General features: G+C 43.3%; 1 protein-coding gene across 2 annotated transcripts in view; it reads right to left on the bottom strand.

Annotated features, from left to right (window-relative positions):
- The window catches only part of daw1 (dynein assembly factor with WDR repeat domains 1), a 70945-nt gene extending 52233 nt beyond the window's left edge, over positions 1-18712 (bottom strand). For both annotated transcript variants that reach the window (XM_072571749.1, XM_072571750.1), the window contains exons 1-4: positions 18613-18712; positions 18187-18259; positions 7979-8123; positions 5259-5317 (exon numbers count right to left, since the gene is read on the bottom strand). In XM_072571749.1, coding sequence (XP_072427850.1) covers positions 5259-5317; positions 7979-8123; positions 18187-18259; positions 18613-18652 — 317 coding nt within the window. In that variant the 5' untranslated portion in view covers positions 18653-18712. The remainder of the gene's footprint in view (positions 1-5258; positions 5318-7978; positions 8124-18186; positions 18260-18612) is intronic.
- Between the last annotated feature and the right edge of the window lie 5174 nt (positions 18713-23886).

The raw sequence follows: 23886 nt of genomic DNA, 5'->3' as shown, positions 1-23886 counted from the left end.
CCAGACAACCATCATCAAAAGGAAGCAGGACAAACTGATTTAAACTAACTAAGACAAGAATTTCAAAATTGACCTCTTAATAATCAATGTTCTATTATCTACTGTTCATGAACACCCTAGAGAGAACTCACTTCTTATTTTTAATCTCTGTGTATGGGTGTTACATTATTTTCCCTTTTCACATTTAGAAACTAATCTACTCACACTTATTAACTGAAGAAAACTTAGTCAAATTAGCTCCTTTTAAAATATAAATGCATTTGGTCTGAACAAAAAGTATCTACAAGGAAAGGGATCCTTTTTGACTGATCGAGGGGATGGGTAAATAATGAAGGGGAGCCAGTTCGTCCTCACTGGGATCTTAACAATTTGTATTATCCATCTGGAACCATAAGAACTTCTGTAACTTTGCCTTGGGTCTGATCACAACAATCTCAATTTAAAGTTTATGTGGAGTGAGACTTGACTTTATCTGATTTCCAATAAAGTGACGTAACCTGACTGTTTGGAGGTCTCATTCACTTGTTTATTCTGGTTTCCTAATCCATTTTACTTGTAAGGAATGTATAGATCATTAATTTTGTACAGACTGAAGTGCAATTTGATAAGCAGAGCTTAATGCTGTCTGTAAAATGTATGTTCTTTTTCCATTGTAAATGCGTCTAACTAAATTTGAACTCAGTTTGAATTATCCAAATGGCTGAGAAAGATAATGAACTTTCACAGTCTGGCATTGAACTTCCACTGTTTCTTGGAACAGTAATGTGTAATTCTAATTATGTGTTTGTAACATCGATTGAACTATTAAAATATTATTGCAATCTGCTACACTTGTGGCAGCAAACTCACACAAGTTAGAAGTCTGTAGAATAAAGTTGGATTCCAGAGTTAATTAACTAATAACAGCTTACCTTAAATATGAACTCTGATCTCAACATCCACTACAAACTCAAACCATCTTCAAATTTACAATGTCTCTCACGTGCAAATACAACAATAAAGATTGCATCTGTAATTTCTTTCTAAACATTGGTGTTCTAATGAAAGTTGAATGTTCATAAAACAAGGTATAGTAATATGGATTATGGAAATCAAAGTCTGAACAGAAATAATGCCAGAAGCACTCAGAAGTCAGTCTTACATCTTACTGTACAGCACAGGAACAAGTTCTTCAGCCCACCATAACTTCACCGACCATGATGCCATTCTAAACTGATCCAATTTGCCTGAACATGTCCTCTATACCTTTATTCCCTGCCTGTACATGTGCCTGTCTAAATGCAACTTAAAAGCTCCTGCCTCTACTACCTCTCCTTGTCGTATGTTCCAGACACCTACCACCCTCTGTGCAAAAAACCTGCCTTGCACATTTTGTTCAAACTTTCCTCATCTCACACTGAATGCATTCCACCTAATAATTAACATTTCCATCCTGGAAAAAAGATTCCAGTTATTCAACCTAATCATACCTCTCATAATTTTATGTACTTCTTTCAAGTTGCCCTCAGCCTCCAACATTCGAGCGAAAACAATCCAAGTTTGTCTAACTTCTCAGGAGAAAGTGAGGACTGCAGATGCTGGAGATGAGAGCTGAAAATATGTTGCTGGAAAAGCGCAGCAGGTCAGGCAGCATCCAAGGAGCAGGAGAATCGTCGTTTCGGGCATGAGCCCTTCAACTTCGTGTCTAACTTCTCATACTAATACACTGCAGTCCAGGCAATATCCTGGTAAACCTCTTTTGCACTCTCCCCAAAGCTTCCATATCCTTCGTATAGTGTGGTGACCAGACTGCGCTTAATACTCCAAATATGGCCTAGCTAAAGTTTTTTAACAGCTGTAACATGACTTGCCAACTTGTATACTCAGTGCCCCATGGCATTTAAAAGCAAAAACAATGACCTTGATGGCAACCTCAAAAGGAATGAAAGCCAATGGAGAGCTTCAGACGAGCATCTACAGGAAAGCCACATACACTGAGCAGGTACTCAACTACAGAAGGAATCATCCCAATAACCACAAATAGAGCTGCATCAGGACATTATTTAAACAAGCCACAACACACTGCAGCACCCAGGAACTATGAGAAGCTAAGGAAAAACACATATACAACATATTCAGGAACAATGGGTATCTGAAGAGTGCAGGTGGGGGAGCCATGGGCACCCGTATGGGCCCCAGCTATGCCTGGCTCTTTGCTAGCTACGTATTACAGTCGATCTTCCGTAATTACACCGGCACCAGTCCCCACCTCTTCCTCCGCTACATTGATGACTGCATTGGCGCCACCTCGTGCTCTCACAAGGAGGTTGAGCAATTCATCAACTTCACTAACACATTCCACCCTGACCTTAAATTTACCTGGACCATCTCTGACACCTCGCTCCCCTTCCAGGACCTCTCCATCTCCATTAATGACAACCGACTTGACACCGACATTTTTTACAAATCCACCGACTCCCACAGCTACCTGGATTACACCTCTTCCCACCCTACCCCCTGCAAAAATGCCAATTCCTCCACCGTATCTGCTCCCAGGAGGACCAGTTTCACCACAGAACACACCAGATGGCTTCCTTCTTTAGAGACTGCAATTTCCCTTCCCACGTGGTTAGAGATGCCCTCCAACGCATCTCGTCCACATCCCGCACTTCCGTCCTCAGACCCCACCCCTCCAACCATAACAAGGACAGAACGATCCTGGTGCTCACCTTCCACCTACCAACCTTCGCATAAACCAGAACATCCGCCGACATTTCCGCCACCTCCAAACAGACCCCACCACCAGGGATATATTTCCCTCCCCACTTTCTGCCTTCCGCAAATACCGTTCCCTCCGTGACTACCTGGTCAGGTCCACGCCCCCTTACAACCCACCCTCCCATCCTGGCACCTTCCCCTGCCACCGCAGGAATTGCAAAACCTGCGCCCACACCTCCTCCCTTACCTCCATCCAAGGCCCTAAAGGAGCCTTCCACATCCATCAAAGTTTTACCTGCACATCCACCAATATCATTTATTGTATCCGTTGCTCCCGATGCGGTCTCCTCTACATTGGGGGGACTGGACGCCTCCTAGCAGAGCACTTTAGGGAACATCTTCAGGACACCTGCACCAATCAACCACACCGCCCTGTGGCCCAACATTTCAACTCCCCCTCCCACTCTGCCAAGGACATGGAGGTCCTGGGCCTCCTTTACCGCCGCTCCCTCACCACCAGATGCCTGGAGGAAGAACGCCTCATCTTCCGCCTCGGAACACTTCAACCCCTGGGCATCAATGTGGACTTCAACAGTTTCCTCATTTCCCCTTCCCCCACCTCACTCCAGTTCCAAATTTCCAGCTGAGCACTGACCCCTTGACTTGTCTTACCTGTCTATCTTCTTTTCCACTTATCCACTCCACCCTCCCCCCCGACCTATCACCTTCATCCCCTCCTCCACACACCTATTGTAGTCTATGCTACTTTCTCCCCACCCCCACCCTCCTCTCCACCCTTCAGGCTCTCTGCCTGTATTCCTGATGAAGGGCTTTGCCCAAAATGTCGTTTTACTGCTGCCTGAACTGCTGTGCTCTTCTAGCACCACTAATCCAGAATCGGAAGAGTACAGTCCATTGATTCCTGCACAACAGACCTATATAGGGAGACACAACACAACCAGAGGCTCTAGCCACCTTACCATACATTAAAGACATTTCAGAAATGATGACTTGACTACTTCAGCCTCTAGGCATAATGATAGTACACAAAACCTACCACCACACTGAAACAGCTCCTAATGAATTTAAAGGACCCATATCAAAAACCAGCAGAATGAATGTTTTATACAAAGTGCCCTGTAAGGACTGCAACAAACATTATATTGGATAAACGGACATGAAGCAAGCCACTAGGATACATGAGCACCAACCAGCCACCAAAAGACGTGACCAACAATCATTAATATCCATACACAGACAAAGAGGGACACCAGTTCAACTGGGGCAACACATCCATCCTGGGACAGGCTAAACAAAGACACGCACAGGAAGTCCTAGAAGCCTGGCATTCAAACCGGAACTCTATTAACATACCTATAGATTTGGACCCCATTTACCAACCTCTAAGAAATAGAATCGGACATGGTATCACTGACCACAACAAACTGAGATAGATAAATAGCAAGTGGGACAGAACACCGGCGCTTCACCGGAGGCTCACTGATTATGTCAGTTAGCATGGTGATGAAACGTCTGAGAACAAATCTACCAGCTCAGTGAACAAACTTACAACTTGATCCACAACCTGAGCTACAAACCTTCTCCAAAATCTCAAATCTGCTTCTATTTTGTACATTTGTATGTTTGTGGTTATAGCAAAGGTGGAGATCAAATAACTACACCAAGCCAACCAGCACATTAACGGTACAATAAACATCTCCCTTGTCATAAAACAAATTGCATGTGCTATAATTGGCAAATCAGAGTGTCAATTCTAGAAAGTTTCATTCGTATCAGTCTTTGTGTAAGCATTGCATACATAGTCTTTAAATTTTGCAGATGTGTAATGGTCTGCACACACACTGTCATTGGTTGTCCTTATGATATCTCTTTATTCCTAGGTTAATGTTTCTTCTCCAGGGAAGGTCATTCCTATGGTAAGTTCTGTTGAACTTAAGAAGTTTTCAAGAAGAATCTTCGGACTTGAAACATTAATGTGTTTCTCTCTACAAACATACTTCAAGCCAGATCTCCACCACCCAGACGACGGGGTCATTCATACTGCTCCTCGGATGCTGCCTGAATTGCTGTGCTTTTCCAGCCCCACTAATCCAGAATCTCGTTTCCAGCATCTGCAGTCATTGTTTTTACCTCATTCATAGTCAGTCTCTTCTGTCATGGTATTCTGTCATTTCTCCTCAGCCCAGATTGCTCATTCCTGATTGCAATAACTGACCTCAAAAGGGTTGTGGCCTCCTGTCATGGGTTTGTCAGTCTATTAACTTCTCTGGCAACCAGGCAGGAAGTGGAAGAAAATACATATAATGAGGTCTTGTTTTTCAATTTGGTGGGATCTCCACTTCCCTGCCTTACAAAATTACTACTGTATTACTGCAATTCCCTAGAAATATCTCAGCCAACATAACAGATTGATGGCCTTTCATCAGAACACGAACAGATGGCTAACAGTTTCTGTGCACATTAAAAGAATAATACAGAACTTTTCAAACAAGAGGATTGAAATAAAACTGTAGATTTCATACAGCAAATAGAATACTTACTTTGATCCAGATTTGTTGAATGCAACGTTTGTCAGTGGTAGTATATGTGCCCGAAGTACCTACATGAAGAAAACAATTGGAACCAAAGTAAAAATCTTTGGCTTTTTTTGGTACAACCTTCAAATACAAACCCACATAAAATTATATCCAAGTTTGACCTCACTTTCATAAGATTCTTTACGGACTGGATAACTGCTCAGTGTTCACACTGGTTACCTTAACACAACTACTTAAAAATAAGAATTATGAATAATATGGAAATAAAGTGAGGAGCAAGGTATAACAAGCTACCAATATACTTTCACTTTCTTCAAACAATTATGCAATGTCAAAATTTCCCCTTCCTGTGCTAGATACTGCATAATGTCTGTATCATATTGGAAAGTGAAATGCCGACATATGCAAGTATTAAAATCAAAAGTGAGGGAGAAACTGGTCAGAACATTTACATTGTGCAATTGAGGTATCAGGTACCGTGGACAAATGCAAAGCTAGGCTTCAGACACATCTAAACAATGCTTCTTGAGGTACCTCACCAGTTACATCTGAACAATACTGGCCAGCTGTGATACCTTCAGCAAACCTTGGGTTTTATTTGGCGTGAGTATGAGAGATTGAGCCAAGAGTGTGGTGCTGGAAAAGCACAGCAGGTCACGCAGCATCCGAGGAGCAGGAAAATGAACGTTTCGGGCAAAAGCTCTTCATCATGAACGAGGCTGGGAGCCTTGGGATTGGAAAGATAAATGGGAGGGCAGTGGAGCTGAGGGGAAGATAGCTGAGAGTGTAATAGGTGGATGGAGGTGGGGGTGAAGATGATAGGTCAGAGAGGAGGGTGGAGCAGATTGGTGGGAAGGAAGGACAGATGGGATGGGTCATGAGGACGGTGTTGAGCTGGAAGTTTGGAACTGGGGTAAGGTCAGGGGAGGGGAAATTAGGAAACAGGTGAAATCCACATTAATGCATAGGGTTGGAGGGTCCCAAGGCGGAAGATGAGGCGTTCTTCCTTCAGGCGTCAGGTGGTAAGGGAGTGGCGATAAAGGAGGCGCAGGTCCTGCATGTCCTCGGCAGAGTGGGAGAGGGAGTTAAAGTGTTCGGCCACAGAGCGGTGGGTTTGATTGGTGCAGGTGTCCCAGAGATGTTCTCTGAAGCACTCTGCAAGTAGGCGTCCTGTCTCCCCAATATAGAGGGATTGAACCAAGAGTGTGGTGCTGGAAAAGTACAGCAGGTAAGGGTGTATCTGAGAAGCAGGAAAATCAACGTTTTGGGCAAAAGCCCTTCATCAGGGACGAGGCTGGGAGCCTCGGGGTTGGAGAGATAAATAGGAGGGAGGTGGAGCTGGGGGCAAAGTAGCTGAGAGTGCAATAGGTGGATGGAGGTGGTGCTAAAGGTGCTAGGTCAGAGGGGAGGGTGGAGCGGAGACGTGGAAAGGAAGATGGACAGATGGGACGGGTCATGAGGACAGTGCTGAGCTGGAAGGTTGGAACTGGGGTAAGGTGGTAGGGGGGGGAAGGGGAAATGAGGAAACTGGTGAAGTCCACATTGATGCCATGGGGTTGGAGGGTCCCGAGGCGGAAGATGAGGCGTTCTTCCTCCAGGCATTGGGGAATTGCCAGCATCTGCAGTACTCACTTTTGCCTATGAGGGATTGAGACAGGCTGGCAGCAGCCAACAATAGTGTATTTGGAACCAGAAGGAACATCTTTAGTTACCTTTATCTGTTAGTTACAGCAACAATGTGAAATGAGTTGGAGCAGTCTTAGTTCAGATCCTATAGTTTTTATTCTGTATCTGTAGAAGCTTAAAGTCAATTTTACTGTCAATTCATCTTTTAATCAAGATTAAAAAATTGGTAAAGCTAGTTTTTAAAGGATGTTAACTATACAATCTATAACTGATGTTGCATATAAAGTTGATTAAATAGAAATATTTTAAGATGAGCACCTTCACACTTCATCCTCACACACAAAATTTGATATGAAGAAACAAAACAATATTTGTTATGAATTGACTTTGGCCTATCACAAATACTCACTGAAGGCTCACCAAAAAATAGAATATTAATTAATCAGTTAATGCATAATTGTCCTCAATCAAACCTGTGGAACAACAACGATTGAAAGAGTTTCATCATTCAGTTATCCCAGCAAATTACAATTCCATAAAAAAACCCATAAAAATTAAGCTATTGTTAAATCTAATTGATAAAATTTTTAAAAAGACAAACTGGGGGTACACTTTCAAACAGACAGGCACTTTTATCGCACATAAGGTTTATATATTTGTGCAAGGAAAAAGGCACTCTCTTGTTATGAAACAGCAATATTTTTATTACATTAACTGGATTGAAACATGGGTTATTGCAACTAAATCTAGTCCTGTACTGTTTCATTATTATAATCTATTTATGTATATTCCATATGTCTTGTACTTCTTGCAAAGTACTACCACAAATCCTGTATAATTTATAAATTAGACCTGAAACTTAACATTACCATGATAAAAAAAACTTAATATATAAAAACAACTCATGTGCCTGATTGTCTGAATGTATTTGCTAAATACATAAATACCACATCAAGGGAACCATCAACAGGTGTAATAATAATCTAGCTTTATATTAAATCAGTGTCAGCATTTCCTGACAACTACTGCCCTCTAAAGAGCAGAATGCATTGCAGCAGAACATAATTTCATCTATTGACATCAAGAATATTTCTCACCTTAAACAGGTAGAATTTGTGATCATCATGCTGACCAAGTTTTTCCTGAAGCCTCTGGACCAACTGTTTCACCTGCTCTGTGCGAGATGCAGTTATGAGTGGTTCAATCTTCTGGATTTCCTCAACCACAGCATCTACATCTGCACTAGATTAATTGTTATGTGAAAGAAAAATACATTTTAATGCCAACAATTCTGAACACCAGAAAATCTTGAGTAGCATAGACAGGAGTACAAAAAAATTAAAACTTCACTCAGACAGACATTGCAAAACTAAGATATTCTGCTTACACAATTTAAATTTTGAGTTTTTCATGATTTTAGCAATTAGTTATTGGATATATCTGCATACTTTAGACATAGAGTCATAGAGCTGAAAACAGACCCTTCAGGTCAAGTCGTCCATGCCAACCAGATATCCTAAATTTATCTAATCCCATTTGCCAGCATTTGGCCCATATCCCACTAAAACCTTCCTATTCATAGACCCACCCAGATGCCTTTTAAATGTTGTAACTGTACCAGCCTTCACTACTTTTTCTGGAGTTCATTCCACACACACAACACACTGTGTGTGAAAAACCTGTCCCTTAGTTCCCTTTTAGATCTTTCCCCTCTCACCTTAAACCTATGCCCTCTAGTTTTGAACTTCCCTACCTTGGGAAAAGACCCTGACTATTCATCCTATTAATGATCCTCATGATTTTATAAACCTCTATAAGGTCACCTTTCAGCCTCAGATGCTCCAAGGAAAATAGCGCCAGCCTATTCAACCTTTCACTGTAGTTAAAACCCTCCAACATCCTTGTAAATTCTTATGAACCCTTTCAAGTTTCATAACATCCTTCCTGTAGCAGGAGATCAGAATTGCACGCTGTATTTCAAAAGTGGCCTAACCAATGTCCTATATAGCCATAGCATGACTTCCCAGTTCCTATACTCAATGCACTGACCAATAAAGGCAAGTATTCCAAACGCCTTCTTCATTATCTTGTCTACCTGTGACTCCACTCTCAAGGAACTATGAACCTGCACTCCAAGGTCTCTTTGTTGAATAATACTCCCCAGGACCTAAATCATAAGCATGATTTACTTAATTTAAATACAATGTCTATACAAATTTCAGAAAAGGAACATCCACAAAAATTTCATCTAAATTGTACAAGTTTTTGAAACTGGATCAAGTTTTAAATTCTTGCCTGCCTCTCTTTCAGCATGAAGAACAAAATTGCCAGAATTTCAGGGAGCAGGAACCTACCAACTTCGATACTTCAATGAAGAAGATTAGAAAATCACAAGAAATAAGAGGAACAGTAGACCTTTCAGACCATCAAACCTGTACACCATTCAATAACATGATTTGATTGTGACCTCAACTCCAATTTTCTGCCTTCTCCTCAAAACCTTTGATTCTGTTTTCAATGAAAAATTTATTTCATCCAACCAAGAATTTATTAAAGAACTCAGGCTCTACTGTTCTCTGTGGAAGTGAATCTCAAAGAATAATGTCCCTCCAATAGACAACATTCTTTTCATTTCCATCTTAATTGGGAGAAGCCTTATTTTTAAACCATGACTGCTCGCTCTAAATTTCCCCACAGGACAAAGCATACTTTGTCCACCCAACCCTTTCGGAATCTTATGTTTCAATAAGATCATCTCTCATTATTCTGAATTCCAATGAGTATCGGCAGAAACTGCTCAATGTCTCCTCATAGGACAATCTCATTGCAGCCTCGTGAACATATGCCTTTTCAGCAGGGAACTCTTATAGGACAGTGAAGTCTGCAAATAACAAGACAAGGTACACATTCAATGACTCTGGACATGATTAAAGAACAGTGCCTCAAAAGTCTCAGAGATGCTCACAATAGTAGTCTCCAGAAAGAAGACCTCTTGACAAGTCAACAGGATGGACATACCCTGCTAGCAACATCAAAGATCACCACAAACCCGAATTTCTTTGTTTCTGGTTCTTTCCAGTGAAGTGCTGGTAACATTAGGGAATAGAATTGTTCTGCTGGCTTTTACAGTTGATAGAACGATATCCAGAGATTAATTGGAGATCTGTACTACCATCTGCCCTTTTTAACATTGCATCTGTCAAAAAACCTGTCAAATGCTTTCATTATGTGAATTTCACTGAAACAGAACATTGAGGTCAGAAAATGAAAAAAGGAGAATTAAAACAGCAAATGATAGGATGCTCAGATGTTTTATCCTAATTCTATTGAGATTCCTTTGCACTCGGATCAAGTAGTACATTAATCACTGAAGGTGTTTGCTCTGAAAACTTTCAAAGACTTTACTTCAAATTTCTATCCACCTCTCACCTTCTCATTGTCCAGGTCTGACTCTTCCACTTCTCATCGTCAAAGTCTCTGTCTCCATTTCTACAGATAAGCTATCTACTAGTATCCACGAGAATCAGAATTCCTGATGAAGGGCTCCTGCCCGAAACATTGATTTTCCTGCTCCTCGGATGCTGCCTGACCTGCTGTGCTTTTCCAGCACCACTGTAATCTATCCACTAATATCCACTACTGGATACTAGTAGGTATAGCACTGAGACCCATCATTACAGTGGTTATACTTCCTCCCAACACACACCGTGTAAGAACTTTATTCCACTATTCCAATTTCTTCATTGTATCTGTTCTGATGGTCCTACATCTTACACAAGGCCACCTGATAGTTCTTTTATACAAGAGGAATTGCCCCACACCATGATCAACAAGGCCTTCAATTTTTTCCAATTCATACATTTCAAAGTATATTGAAACCAACATAACTGAATATCATGCAGGATATATGGTAGGTGATGGGTGTTACACCACACATCCCATTAACTTTGTAACTCTCTTCACAGATGCTGCATGACCTGCTGAGTATTTCCAACATTTTCTGTTTATACAGCTGTATGGCAAAAGTCATTGGTTAGGCATCATCTGGCACAAAGGAAGATGGTTTTGGCTGTTGGACTCCAATCATCTAAGTGCAAGGCCATCACTGCACTGGTCTTCAGTGTCCTAAGTCCAAACATGTTCAGCTGCTTCATCAATGACCTTCGTTAGGACACCAATGGGGATGTTCACCAATGATTGAAAAATGCTCATGACTTTTCAGATGCTTTGGCAACCCGTATCAATATGCAGAAATATATGGACAAATTCACATGGCAAGTAAAATTCACAGCAGACAAGTGGCAGGCAATGACCAACTGAACAAAAAAGAATATAACTGTCTTCCCTTTGACACTCAACAGCATTTGCGTCACTAAATTCCTCACTACTGACATCCCGGGGATTACCATTCACCAGAAACTTAACTGGACCAGCCATACAAATACAGTGCTATTATAAACCAGTCAGTGGCTAGGAATCCTGCAGCAAGTGACTTGCCTCCTAATTCCCTAAAGCCTGTTCACCATCTACAATGCACAAGTCAGTGTGTCTGGGGTGGGGGGTTGTGAGTGTCTGTGAGAGAGAGTGTATATGTGTGTGTGGGTGTAAAGTGTCTAAGTCTGTGAGAGGGTACATGTGTGACTGTGGGTGTGTGTGCCTGTAGGAGTGTGTGTGTTTGTGTGTGTGTGTGTGTGTGTGAGTGTGTGTGAGTGTGTGTGAGTGTGTGTGAGTGTCCGTGTATAGGAGTGCCTGTGTATTTGTGTGTGTGTGTGTCTCTGTGTGTGTGTGTGCGCACGCGCGCAAAGGAGTGTCTGTATTTGTGTATAGTGCAATGGTGGTCACCTGTAGTGTGACATGAGCCCAAGGATCTTAGGTTCATGAATCCATGTAATACTCTGTTAACTCACTTTTTAGATTAGAATCAGTCTAAACATTATGGCACAGACAGAGAACACAGGGGGCTAATACCTTCAACACGGTGGCACAGTGGTTAGCACTACTGCCTCACAGTGCCAGAGACCTGGGTTCAATTCCCACCTCAGGTGACTAACTGTGAGGAGTTTGCACATTGTCTGCGTGTGTTTCCTCCAGGTGCTCTGGTTTCCTCCCACAGACAAAAAATGTGCAGGTTAGGTGAATTGACTATGCCAAATTGCCCATAGTGTTAGGTGTAGGGGAATGGGTCTGGCTGGGTTGCGCTTCGGCATGTCTGTGTGGACTTGTTGGGCCTGTTTCCACACTGTAAGTAATCTAATCTAATCTCAATATTTTACCTGCGTTGACACCAATTGTTACAGTTAACCTGAGAATGTAACTGAGAATGGGGCGGCACAGTGACTTAGTGATTAGCACTGCAGCCTCACAGTGCCAGGGGCCCAGGTTCAATTCCAGCCTTGGGCGACTGTCTGTGTGGAGTTTGCACATTCTCCCTGTGTCTGCATGGGTTTCTTCCAGGTGCTCCGGTTTCCCCCCACGGTCTAAAGATGTGCAGGTTAGGTGAATTGGCCATGCTAAATTGCCCATAGTGTTAGATGCATTAGTCAGTGGGAAATGGGTCTGGGTGGATTACTCTTCGGAGGGTCAGTGTGGATTTATTGGGCTGAAAGGCCTGTTTCCATGCTGCAGGGAATCTAATCTAATCTATCTTAAAAAAGTTTTGTGATTTACATGTGAAAGAAGTGAAACTATCATGGTCATTCTAACAGAAGAGAGACTTAACAAACAATCAAGGTATTTTTCACAATGTAAACTTTTGCTATACATTCTATGTCTTACAATTGAATCCTCCACAACCACCTGATGAAGGAGCGGCGCTCCGAAAGCTAGTGCTTCCAATTAGACCTGCTGGTCTATAACCTGGTGTTGTGTGATTTGTAATTTTGTACACCCCAGTCAAACACTGGAATTTCCAAATCCTGAGAAAGGACAACAGAATGTGCTCCATGGCACCACTGCCATTCTTCCAAGGCAACAACTCAGCAATCCTAATAATCTGCTGGAGGACAGAGTATTGGACCATTATGATGTTCTGTAAACTTGTAAGAGTGTGAAAATGACTCATGGCACAAGGTGCATGTGTGAAAAACACAGACATGTGACTTTTTTTTCATCTTCTTCCCTTCCTGCTCTGCTGGTTCTTCCTCCTCTACCATTGCCCAGCCAGGTTTCAATTCTTCAGTCTTGGAAACGTGAATTGGACAAGAGTAGATTTGTGGATTAGTGGTGCTGGAAGAGTAAAGCAGTTCAGGCAGCATCCAAGGAGGACTTCAACAGTTTCCTCATTTCCCCTTCCTCCACCTCACCCTAGTTCCAAACTTCCAGCTCAGCACTGTCCCCATGACTTGTCCGGACTTGTCCTACCTGCCTATCTCCTTTTCCACCTATCCACTCCACCCTCTCCTCCTTGACCTATCACCTTCATCCCCTCCACCACTCACCTATTGTACTCTATGCTACTTTCTCCCCATCCCCACCCTCCTCTAGCTTATCTCTCCACACTTCAGGCTCTCTGCCTGTATTCCTGATGAAGGGCTTTTGCCCGAAACATCGATTTCGCTGGTCCTTGGATGCTGCCCGAACTGCTGTGCTCTTCCAGCACCACTAATCCAGAATCTGGTTTCCAGCATCTGCAGTCATTGTTTTTACCTTGTTAATTTTAACCCGACTGCGAATCCTCTTGCAAGGATGCCTGACTTGAAGAAGTTTTCCTCCTCTCTCTACAAGAATCTCAAGGAGTCCCTCTCCCACTGCAACTCCCAGGTCATTTCCTCTGCCCTGAAGCTCTTCAACCATGTCATGAACATCTTCCGCCTCGGAACACTTCAACCCCAGGGCATCAATGTGGACTTCATCTGTTTCCTCATTTCCCCTTCCCCCACCTCACCCTAGTTCCAAACTTCCAGCTCAGCACTGTCCCCATGACTTGTCCGGACTTGTCCGATCTGCCTATCTCCTTTTCCACCTATCCACTCCACCCTCTCCTCCCTGACCTATCACCTTCATCCCCTCCCCCACTCACCTATTGTACTCTATGTTACTTTCTCCCCACCCCCACCCTCCTCTAGCTTATCTCTCCACACTTCAGGCTCTCTGCCTGTATTCCTGATGAAGGGCTTTTGCCCGAAACGTCGATTTCGCTGCTCCTTGGATGCTGCCTGAACTGCTGTGCTCTTCCAGCACCACTAATCCAGAATCTGGTTTCCAGCATCTGCAGTCATTGTTTTTACCTTAAAGTAGATTTGTGGTGAAGTAAAAGGAAGATAACAAGAGCTGGACGTTTATATCACCTGCAACTTATAAATCAAAAGAAATTTTCAAACGAGAGCGGAAATGAAATGTGAGAAGGAGAATTAGGAATTAGGATCTCAATACTTTTGATTGCTTCAGAGCTACAATGTAATTATTGTCTCCTGCATCAGAGTTACAATGTGCAACTGTGCCCAATCTCCAATAGGTGATTGCTGCTGTGTCTGGGTAAAGGTCACATGTTGCCCTGCAAGAGACAGGGGATATGTTAGTGAATGTAGTCCAATATGTTTTCATTACTAAGTAGCTGGCAATGTGAGCTAGATATGAGATGCTATTCAAAGATTGCAACTAAAAAGTTGATGAGAGGTACGTTCAAGTAATATGAGGTTGTAATTGATTAAGATTGCTGGAGGGTTGTAATGGCAGTATGGAGCACCAAGTAGTGTTTTCAGTTACATACAAATATATAAATAAGGGCCCAGCCTTTCAGTCCTTCACGTCTGCACCACCATTCAATAAGCTCATGTCTGATGTGAATTTAACCTTAAACACATATTCCTGCCTACCCAGATAACCTTATGGCCACCCTCTGCTCCTTGTTAGCTGGGCAATCTTTTAAGGAGAATCCAGAGAGTTTTTACAAATATATTAAGGACAAAAGGGTAACTAGGAAGAGAATAGGGCCCCTCAAAGATCAGCAAGGCGACCTTGTGTAGAGCCACAGAAAATGGGGAAGATATTAAATGAGTATTTTGCATCAGTATTTACTGTGGAAAAGGATATAGAAGGTATAGACTGTAGGGAAATAGATGGTGACATCTTGCAAAATGTCCAGATTACAGAGGAGGAAGTGCTGGATGTCTTGAAATGCATGAAAGTGGATAAATCCCCAGGACCTGATCAGGTGTACCCTAGAACTCTGTGGGAAGCTAGAGAAGTGATTGCTGGGCCTCTTGCTGAGATATTTGTATCATCAATAGTCACAGTTGAGGCGCCGGAAGACTGGAGGTTGGCAAACGTGGTGCCACTGTTTAAGAAGAGTGGTAAAGACAAGCCAGGGAACTATAGACCAGTGAGCCTGATGTCGGTGGTGGGCAAGTTATTGGAGGGAATCCTGAGGGACAGCATGTACATGTATTTGGAAAGGCAAGGACTGATTTGGGATAGTCAACATGATTTTGTGCATGGGAAATCATGTCTCACAAACATGATTGAGTTTTTTGAGGAAGTAACAAAGATGATTGATGATATATATATATATATATTATATATATAGATTTCAGTAAGGCGCTCGACAAGGTTCCCCATGGGAGACTGATTAGCAAGGAATACAGGGAGAACTAGCCATTTGGATACAGAACTGGCTCAAAGGTAGGAGACAGAAGGTGGTGGTAGAGGGTTGTTTTTCAGACTGGAGGCCTGTGACCAGTGGAGTGCCATAAGGATCGGTGCTGGGTCCTCTACTTTTTGTCATTTACATAAATGATTTGGATGTGAGCATAAGAGGAAGAGTTAGTAAGTTTGCAGATGACACCAAAATTGGAGGTGTAGCGAACAGCGAAGAGGGTTACCTCAGATTACAACAGGATCTGGACCAGGTGGGCCAATGGGCTGACAAACGGCAGATGGAGTTTAATTCAGATAAATGTGAGGTGCTGCATTTTGGGAAAGCAAATCTTAGCGGGACTTATAAACTTAATGGTAAGGTCCTAGGGAGTGTTGCTGAACAAAGAGACCTTGGAGTGCAGGTTCATAGCTTCTTGAAAGTAGAGTCGCTGGTAAATAGGATAGTGAAGAAGGTTTTGGCATGCTTTCCATTATTGGTCAGAGTATTGAGTACAGGAGTTGGGAAGCCATGTTGCGGCTGTACAGGACATTGGTTAGGCTGCTGTTGGAATATTGCATGCAATTCTGGTCTCCTTCCTGTTGGAAAGATGTTGTGAAACTTGAAAGGGTTCAGAGAAGATTTACAAGGATGTTGCCAGGGTTGGAGGATTTGAGCTACAGGGAGAGGCTGAACAGGCTGGGGCTGTTTTTCCTGGAGCGTCGGAGGCTGAGGGGTGACCTTATAGAGGTTTACAAAATTACAAGGGGCATGGATAGGATAAATAGACAAAGTCTTTTCCCTGGGGTCGGGGAGTCCAGAACTAGAAGGCATAGGTTTAGTGTGAGAGGGGAAAGATATAAAAGAGACCTAAGGGGCAACTTTTTCACACAGAGGGTGGTACGGGTATGGAATGAACTGCCAGAGGAAGTGGTGGAGACTGGTACAATTGCAACATTTAAGAGGCATTTGGATGGGTATATGAATAAGGAACGGTTTGGAGGGATATGGGCCGGGTGCTGGCAGATGGGACTAGATTGGGTTGGGATATCTGGTAGGCATGGACCAGTTGGACCGAAGGGTCCGTTTCCATCTGTACATCTCTATGACTCTAATATACTATGCAACACAATGAGCTTTTATTTTCTGCTCTAAGTTATTTTTGGGCACTTTACCATAGTTAAGTCCAGTATATCACTGAATCCCCTTTATCCTCACCTCATATTACTTCCTCAAAGAACTTCAATAGATTGGTTAAACATGAGTTCCTTTTCAATAAATGACATTCACTCTGGCTGATTTGCTTTAATTTTTGTGTCCTGCTATGACTTATTTAATTGTAGCTTTCTAACATTTCCCTATCACAGATGTTAAGCTAACTGACCTGTAGTTTTCTGCTTTATTTTTCCCTATTTTTTGAATAAAAGAGTTACACTTGCTATCTTCCATATTAAGGCGTCCTACCTCAAACCCATGGAATTTTGGGAAAATACAAATATTGCATCAACCATCTCAGCAGCATGGTTAAAATCTTTGGGTGAAGACCATTCGGACCCAGTACAAGGTAGTGGCACAACTGGTAATACAGTAATTTGCATTTGAATGACCATGATCATTCATTGATCACTGAACTTCTTGCAGCATGGACAGCTAAAGCTATTGCTTGTCTTGAGGACGTCCTGCGGAAAGAGGGCATTTCTCATGTCCATCTTCTCAGCAAGGAGCCCACTGTAGTATCGGAAAAATTCTCTTTTGCAACCAGTTTCAGTATCTATTTCAAGCAGAATGTTCTTCCAAACACAATTCTCCCTTCTACCTTAAGAGGTGCATATTGGTTTTAAGTACCACACTGGAGCTTTAAAGATTGCTAGAGCGGTGTAAATTTGGGATCCTGCTGAGGAGCGCAGCCACTCAGCAGCATATTAAGCATGGCTGCATGCAGATATTAAGTAAAGCAAAGGCAGCATCTCAAATCTACTTATTTGCACCAATAACAAGGGACCCAGGTTAATTGCACAATGTAAACTTTCACTGGATGTAAGATCCTCGACCTGAAAAGTTGAGAGCGTTTTTGTCTCTCTAGATGCTGCCTAACGTATTGAGAATTTTCACCACTTTGCTGCTGTTATTTTTAAAAGAAAACCATAGAATTCCTGCAGTGCAGAAAGAGGCTATTCAGCCCACTGAGTCTGCACCAACCCTCTGAAGAGCATTCCACTCAGACCCAGACCCAACACCCACACTATCTCTGTAACCCTGCATTTCCCATGGTTAAACCACCCAGACTGCATATCCCTGGATACTACAGGGCAATTTAGCATAGCTAATCCATCCAATCTGCACATCATTGGTCTGTGGAGGGAAACCAGAGCACCCGGAGGAAACACATGCAGACATGGAGAGAAAGTGCAAACTCCAAAGCTGGAGTTGAACCCAGCTCCCCAGTGCTGTGAGGCAGTATTGCTAACTACTGAGCCATCTTATTGCCCTATATAAGAGGCCTTTTGGCCCAGAGTCTGTACCAACCCTCCAAAGAGAATCTCCCAAACAATACGTTCCAGATCCTAACCAATCACTAGTTTAAAGAAACATTTCTCATGTTATCTGTGGTAATGTTTACGATGATGACATGCATAGTTGAAAATGGGAGAGAGAGGACTTGGACAGAATCCAGTAAAAACTATGTGATACTATTTAAAAGTCATTTGTATTTTAATGCTACATCACACTTACACCGGAGTCAAGTCAAGCAGATCAATGGATTTGTTCTTTGTCTCCCCTCCTTTTTCGTATTCCAAAATGATTCCTGGCAAAGATACAAAAAAAACATTCATGAGTATTCTTGAAAGGCAAAGGAATTTTTGATGAATCCAGCATCCACATTCTCCAAATGTGAGCCGACTGGGTAGCATTTAGCACTGAGCTGCACAGGGCACTGAAGAGCTTTGAAGGAACCTACAGTTTAGCTTCGTAGATCAAAGCAAAAAAAAAGGTGACCCAGTCAAGGAGTTCACGGTGGATGGGCTTGTTTGGTGGGTGTCAGAGCAGGCTTGCCCAACGCAGCGGCAACTCCGGCACCACCCCGGAGAGTTAGCGGCGCCCCAGCCCCGGACCTCGGGGGTTCAGGGCTCCAGCCCCGGGTTGTCCTCCCGTTCTCACCTGGCGGGTAGTACCGCAGCAGAAACCGTTTGAGCCTCATCTTTCACTGAGACCGCGTCCTTCTCCCGTTGCCGAGCAACCAAACCGTCATCCGAACTGCGCAGATGCACACGCTGGTCGCTGATTGGTGGTCAACACGCATGCGCCGCTTTTGTGCGTTGTTCCTCTTCCGCCATCTTGGCAAAGGAGAATGTTGCTGTCTCTTGAATGACTCAAGGTCACCATTCAACTTCATCCATTCATAGAAACACTACAATGCAGAAAGAGACCGTTTGGCCCATTGATTCTGTACAGATCCTCCGAAGAGCATCTCCCAAACTGTACATTAACAAATCCTAACCACTCGCTGGTTTAAAAAAAACGTTTATGTTGTGTATGGTCATTTTGCAAATTAAATGGGTGATCTCTGATTCTGTCACCCTCCCTCATGGAGACAGTTTCACAGTTCTCCATCTGGAGTATTCATGACTTTGAACACTTCAATCAAATCTTCTCCCAAACGTATGCCCTCTTAGGAGAACAGGCACTGTTTTTCTAATCTATTCTCATTTCTGAGCCATCCCTGTAACTGTTGCTGTAAATGTTTTCAGTAATCTAATGCCTTCCTTCCTGAAGTGCAGTTTCCAGAATTGAATCCAATGATCCAATTGAAGCCAAATAAATGCTTCATGCAAGTATAACTCAAAGTTCTTGCTTTTGTACTTTGTGCCCCTACATCTACAGTTCAGGATCCTATATTGTTATTTTGTTATGACTAAGAGAAGAGTGGATTGGTTTCCTTTGAGTAGCTGAGTTGGCTACAACAACGATTGATCATTCTTTTTACTAAACAGCTACATCAGACTTCAATTAAAACATATCTCCAGTCCAAAGTTTAAAAATCCATTACAAGGTTTTCTTGAATGAAAGAAACAGGAATTCTATTACTTACTACCCTCAGGAAAATAATAAAATGTAACAAGCACTCAAAAAAAAGATATCAAGTTTACAAAGAGGGGAGTGCCTTGGACAAAAGGGAATATCAAGAATAGGCAATATAAAAAGATGTTAGAGTCATTGTGGCATTTAAGTTTTATCCTGATTCCACTGTTTAATTGGTTTCCTGCATGCTCATCCGTGGCAAAATATTTTTGCATTTTGCCATAGGTGCTATTTTCAACAGGCTGAGAGAGACTGGGTCAGAGAGAGAGAGAAAGACATTTCCAGTTCTGTTGCTACCAATGCATTTTACTCCTCTGTCTGCCAAACACTTTTGCCTGAAATACAGTTCACTTTGATTATTCCCTTGTATTAGAACATAGAACATATAACATAGAAAAATACAGCGCAGTACAGGCCCTTCGGCCCTCGATGTTGCGCCGACCGAAGCCTACCTAACCTACACTAGCCTAATAACCTCCATATGCTTGTCCAATGCCCGCTTAAATGACCATAAAGAGGGAGAGTCCACCACTGCTACTGGCAGGGCATTCCATGAACTCACAACCCGCTGAGTAAAAAATCTACCACTAACATCTGTCCTATACCTACCACCCCTTAATTTAAAGCTGTGTCCCCTGGTAACAGCTGACTCCATACGCGGAAAAAGGTTCTCACTGTCAACCCTATCTAAACCCCTAATCATCTTGTACACATCTATCAAATCTCCCCTAAACCTTCTTTTCTCCAATGAGAAAAGTCCCAAGTGCCTCAGCCTTTCCTCATACAATCTTCCTACCATGCCAGGCAACATCCTGGTAAACCTCCTCTGCACTCGTTCCAATGCCTCCACATCCTTTCTATAACTGCACACAAACACAATACTCCAGATGAGGCCGCACCAGAGTCTTATACAACTGCAACATGACCTCAGGACTCTGGAACTCAATTCCTCTACCAATAAAGCCCAGTACACCATATGCCTTCTTCACAGCACTATTTACCTGGGTGGCAACTTTCAAAGATCTGTGTACATGGACACCAAGATCCCTCTGCTCATCCACACTACCAAGTACATAGAACATAGAACATAGAACAATACAGCACAGAACAGGCCCTTCGGCCCACGATGTTGTGCCGAACTTCTATCCTAGATTAAGCACCCATCCATGTACCTATCCAAATGCCGCTTAAACGTCGCCAATGAATCTGACTCTACCACTCCCTCGGGCAGCGCATTCCATGCCCCCACCACTCTCTGGGTAAAGAACCCACCCCTGACATCTCCCCTATACCTTCCACCCTTCACCTTAAATTTATGTCCCCTTGTAACACTCTGTTGTACCCGGGGAAAAAGTTTCTGACTGTCTACTCTATCTATTCCTCTGATCATCTTATAAACCTCTATCAAGTCACCCCTCATCCTTCGCCGTTCCAATGAGAAAAGGCCGAGAACTCTCAACCTATCCTCGTACGACCTACTCTCCATTCCAGGCAACATCCTGGTAAATCTTCTCTGCACCCTCTCCAAAGCTTCCACATCTTTCCTAAAGTGAGGCGACCAGAACTGCACACAGTACTCCAAATGTGGCCTAACCAAAGTCCTGTACAGCTGCAACATCACCTCACGACTCTTGAATTCAATCCCTCTGCTAATGAACGATAATACTCCATAGGCCTTCTTACAAACTCTATCCACATGAGTGGCAACCTTCAAAGATCTATGTACATAGACCCCAAGATCCCTCTGTTCCTCCACCTGACCAAGAACCCTACCATTAACCCTGTATTCCGCATTCTTATTTGTTCTTCCAAAATGGACAACCTCACACTTGGCAGGGTTGAACTCCATCTGCCACTCCTCAGCCCAGCTCTGCATCATATCTAAGTTCCTCTGCAGCCGACAACAGCCCTCCTCACTGTCCACAACTCCACCTATCTTTGTATCATCTGCAAATTTACTGACCCACCCTTCGACTCCCTCATCTAAGTCATTAATAAAAATTACAAACAGCAGAGGACCCAGAACTGATCCCTGCGGAACTCCACTTGTAACTGGACTCCATGCTGAATATTTACCATCTACCACCACTCTCTGACTTCGACCGGTTAGCCAGTTTTCTATCCAATTGGCCAAATTTCCCTCTATCCCATGCCTCCTGACTTTAGACCATAAGACCATAAGACATAGGAGTGGAAGTAAGGCCATTCGGCCCATCGAGTCCACTCCGCCATTCAATCATGGCTGATGGGCATTTCAGCTCCACTTGCCAGCGTTCTCCCCGTAGCCCTTAATTCCTCTAGACAACAAGAACCTATCAATCTCGGCCTTGAAGACATTTAGCGTCCCGGCTTCCACTGCACTCCGTGGCAATGAATTCCACAGGCCCACCACTCTCTGGCTGAAGAAATGTCTCCACATTTCCGTTCTGAAATGACCCCCTCTAATTCTAAGGCTGTGTCCACGGGTCCTAGTCTCCTCGCCTAACAGAAACAATTTTCTAGCATCCACCTTTTCAAAGCCATGTATTATTTTGTACGTCTCTATTAGATCTCCCCTTAATCTTCTAAACTCCAACGAATACAATCCCAGTATCCTCAGCCGTTCCTCATATGCTAGACCTGTCATTCCAGGGATCATCCGTGTGAATCTCCGCTGGACACGTTCCAGTGCCAGTATGTCCTTCCTGAGGTGTGGGGACCAAAACTGGACACAGTACTCCAAATGGGGCCTAACCAGAGCTTTATAAAGTCTTAGTAGTACATCTCTGCTTTTATATTCCAACCCTCTTGAGATAAGAGACAACATTGCATTCGCTTTCTTAATCACAGACTCAACCTGCATGTTTACCTTTAGAGAATCCTCGACTAGCACTCCCAGATCCCTTTGTGCTTTGGCTTTATTAAGTTTCTCACCATTTAGAAAGTAGTCCATTCCTATATTCTTTTTGCCAAAGTGCAAGACCTCGCACTTGCTCACGTTAAATTCCATCAGCCATTTCCTGGACCACTCTCCCAACCTGTCTAGATCCTTCTGTAGCCTCCCCACTTCCTCAGTACTACCTGCCTGTCTACCTAACTTTGTATCATCGGCAAACTTCGCTAGAATGCCCCCGGTTCCCTCATCCAAATCATTAATATATAATGCGAACAGCTGTGGCCCCAGCACCGAACCCTGCGGGACACCGCTCGTCACCGGCTGCCATTCTGAAAAAGAACCTTTTATCCCAACTCTCTGCCTTCTGTTAGATAGCCAATCCTCAATCCATCCCAGCAGCTCACCTCGAACACCATGGGCCCTCACCTTGCTCAGCAGTCTCCCGTGTGGCACCTTATCAAAGGCCTTTTGAAAGTCCAGATAGACCACATCCACTGGGTTCCCCTGGTCTAACCTACTTTCCGCATAAGCCTACCATGGGGAACCTTATCAAATGCCTTACTAAAATCCATGTACACTACATCCACTGCTCTACCCTCATCCACATGCTTGGTCACCTCCTCGAAGAATTCAATAAGACTTGTAAGGCAAGACCTACCCTTCACAAATCCGTGCTGGCTGTCCCTAATCAAGCAGTGTCTTTCCAGATACTCGTAAATCCTATCCCTCAGTACCCTTTCCATTACTTTGCCTACCACAGAAGTAAGACTAATTGGCCTGTAATTCCCGGGGTTATCCCTATTCCCTTTTTTGAACAGGGGCACAACATTCGCTACTCTCCAGTCCCCTGGTACCACCCCAGTTGCCAGTGAAGACGAGAAGATCATTGCCAACGGTACTGCAATTTCCTCTCTTGCTTCCCACATAATCCTAGGATATATCCCGTCAGGCCCGGGGGACTTGTCTATCCTCAAGTTGTTCAAAATGTCCAACACATCTTCCTTCCTAACAGGTATCTCTTCTAGCTTATCAGTCCGTTTCACACTCTCCTCTTCAACAATACGGTCCCTCTCGTTCGTAAATACTGAAGAGAAGTACTTGTTCAAGACCTCTCCTATCTCTTCCGACTCAATACACAGTCTCCCACTACTGTCCTTGATCGGACCTACCCTCGTTCTCGTCATTCTCAGGTTTCTCACATACGCATAGAATGCCTTGGGGTTATCCTTGATCCTATCCGCCAGGGATTTTTCATGCCCTCTCTTAGCTCTCCTAATCCCTTTCTTCAGGTCCCTTCTGGCTATCCTGTATCCCTCCACTGCTCTGTCTGAACCTTGTTTCCTCAACCTTATGTAAGCCTCCTTCTTCCTCTTTACTAGACATTCAACCTCCCTCGTCAAGCAAGGCTCCCTCACACGACCATTTCTTTCCTGCCTGATCGGTACATACATATCAAGGACACGTCGTATCTGCTCCTT

Source organism: Chiloscyllium punctatum, chromosome 6 (assembly GCF_047496795.1).
Source record: "Chiloscyllium punctatum isolate Juve2018m chromosome 6, sChiPun1.3, whole genome shotgun sequence".
NCBI classification, from domain to species: domain Eukaryota; kingdom Metazoa; phylum Chordata; class Chondrichthyes; order Orectolobiformes; family Hemiscylliidae; genus Chiloscyllium; species Chiloscyllium punctatum.
The sequence above is the reverse complement of the archived record's forward strand: the minus strand, read 5'-3'. Positions and strand labels throughout refer to the sequence as shown.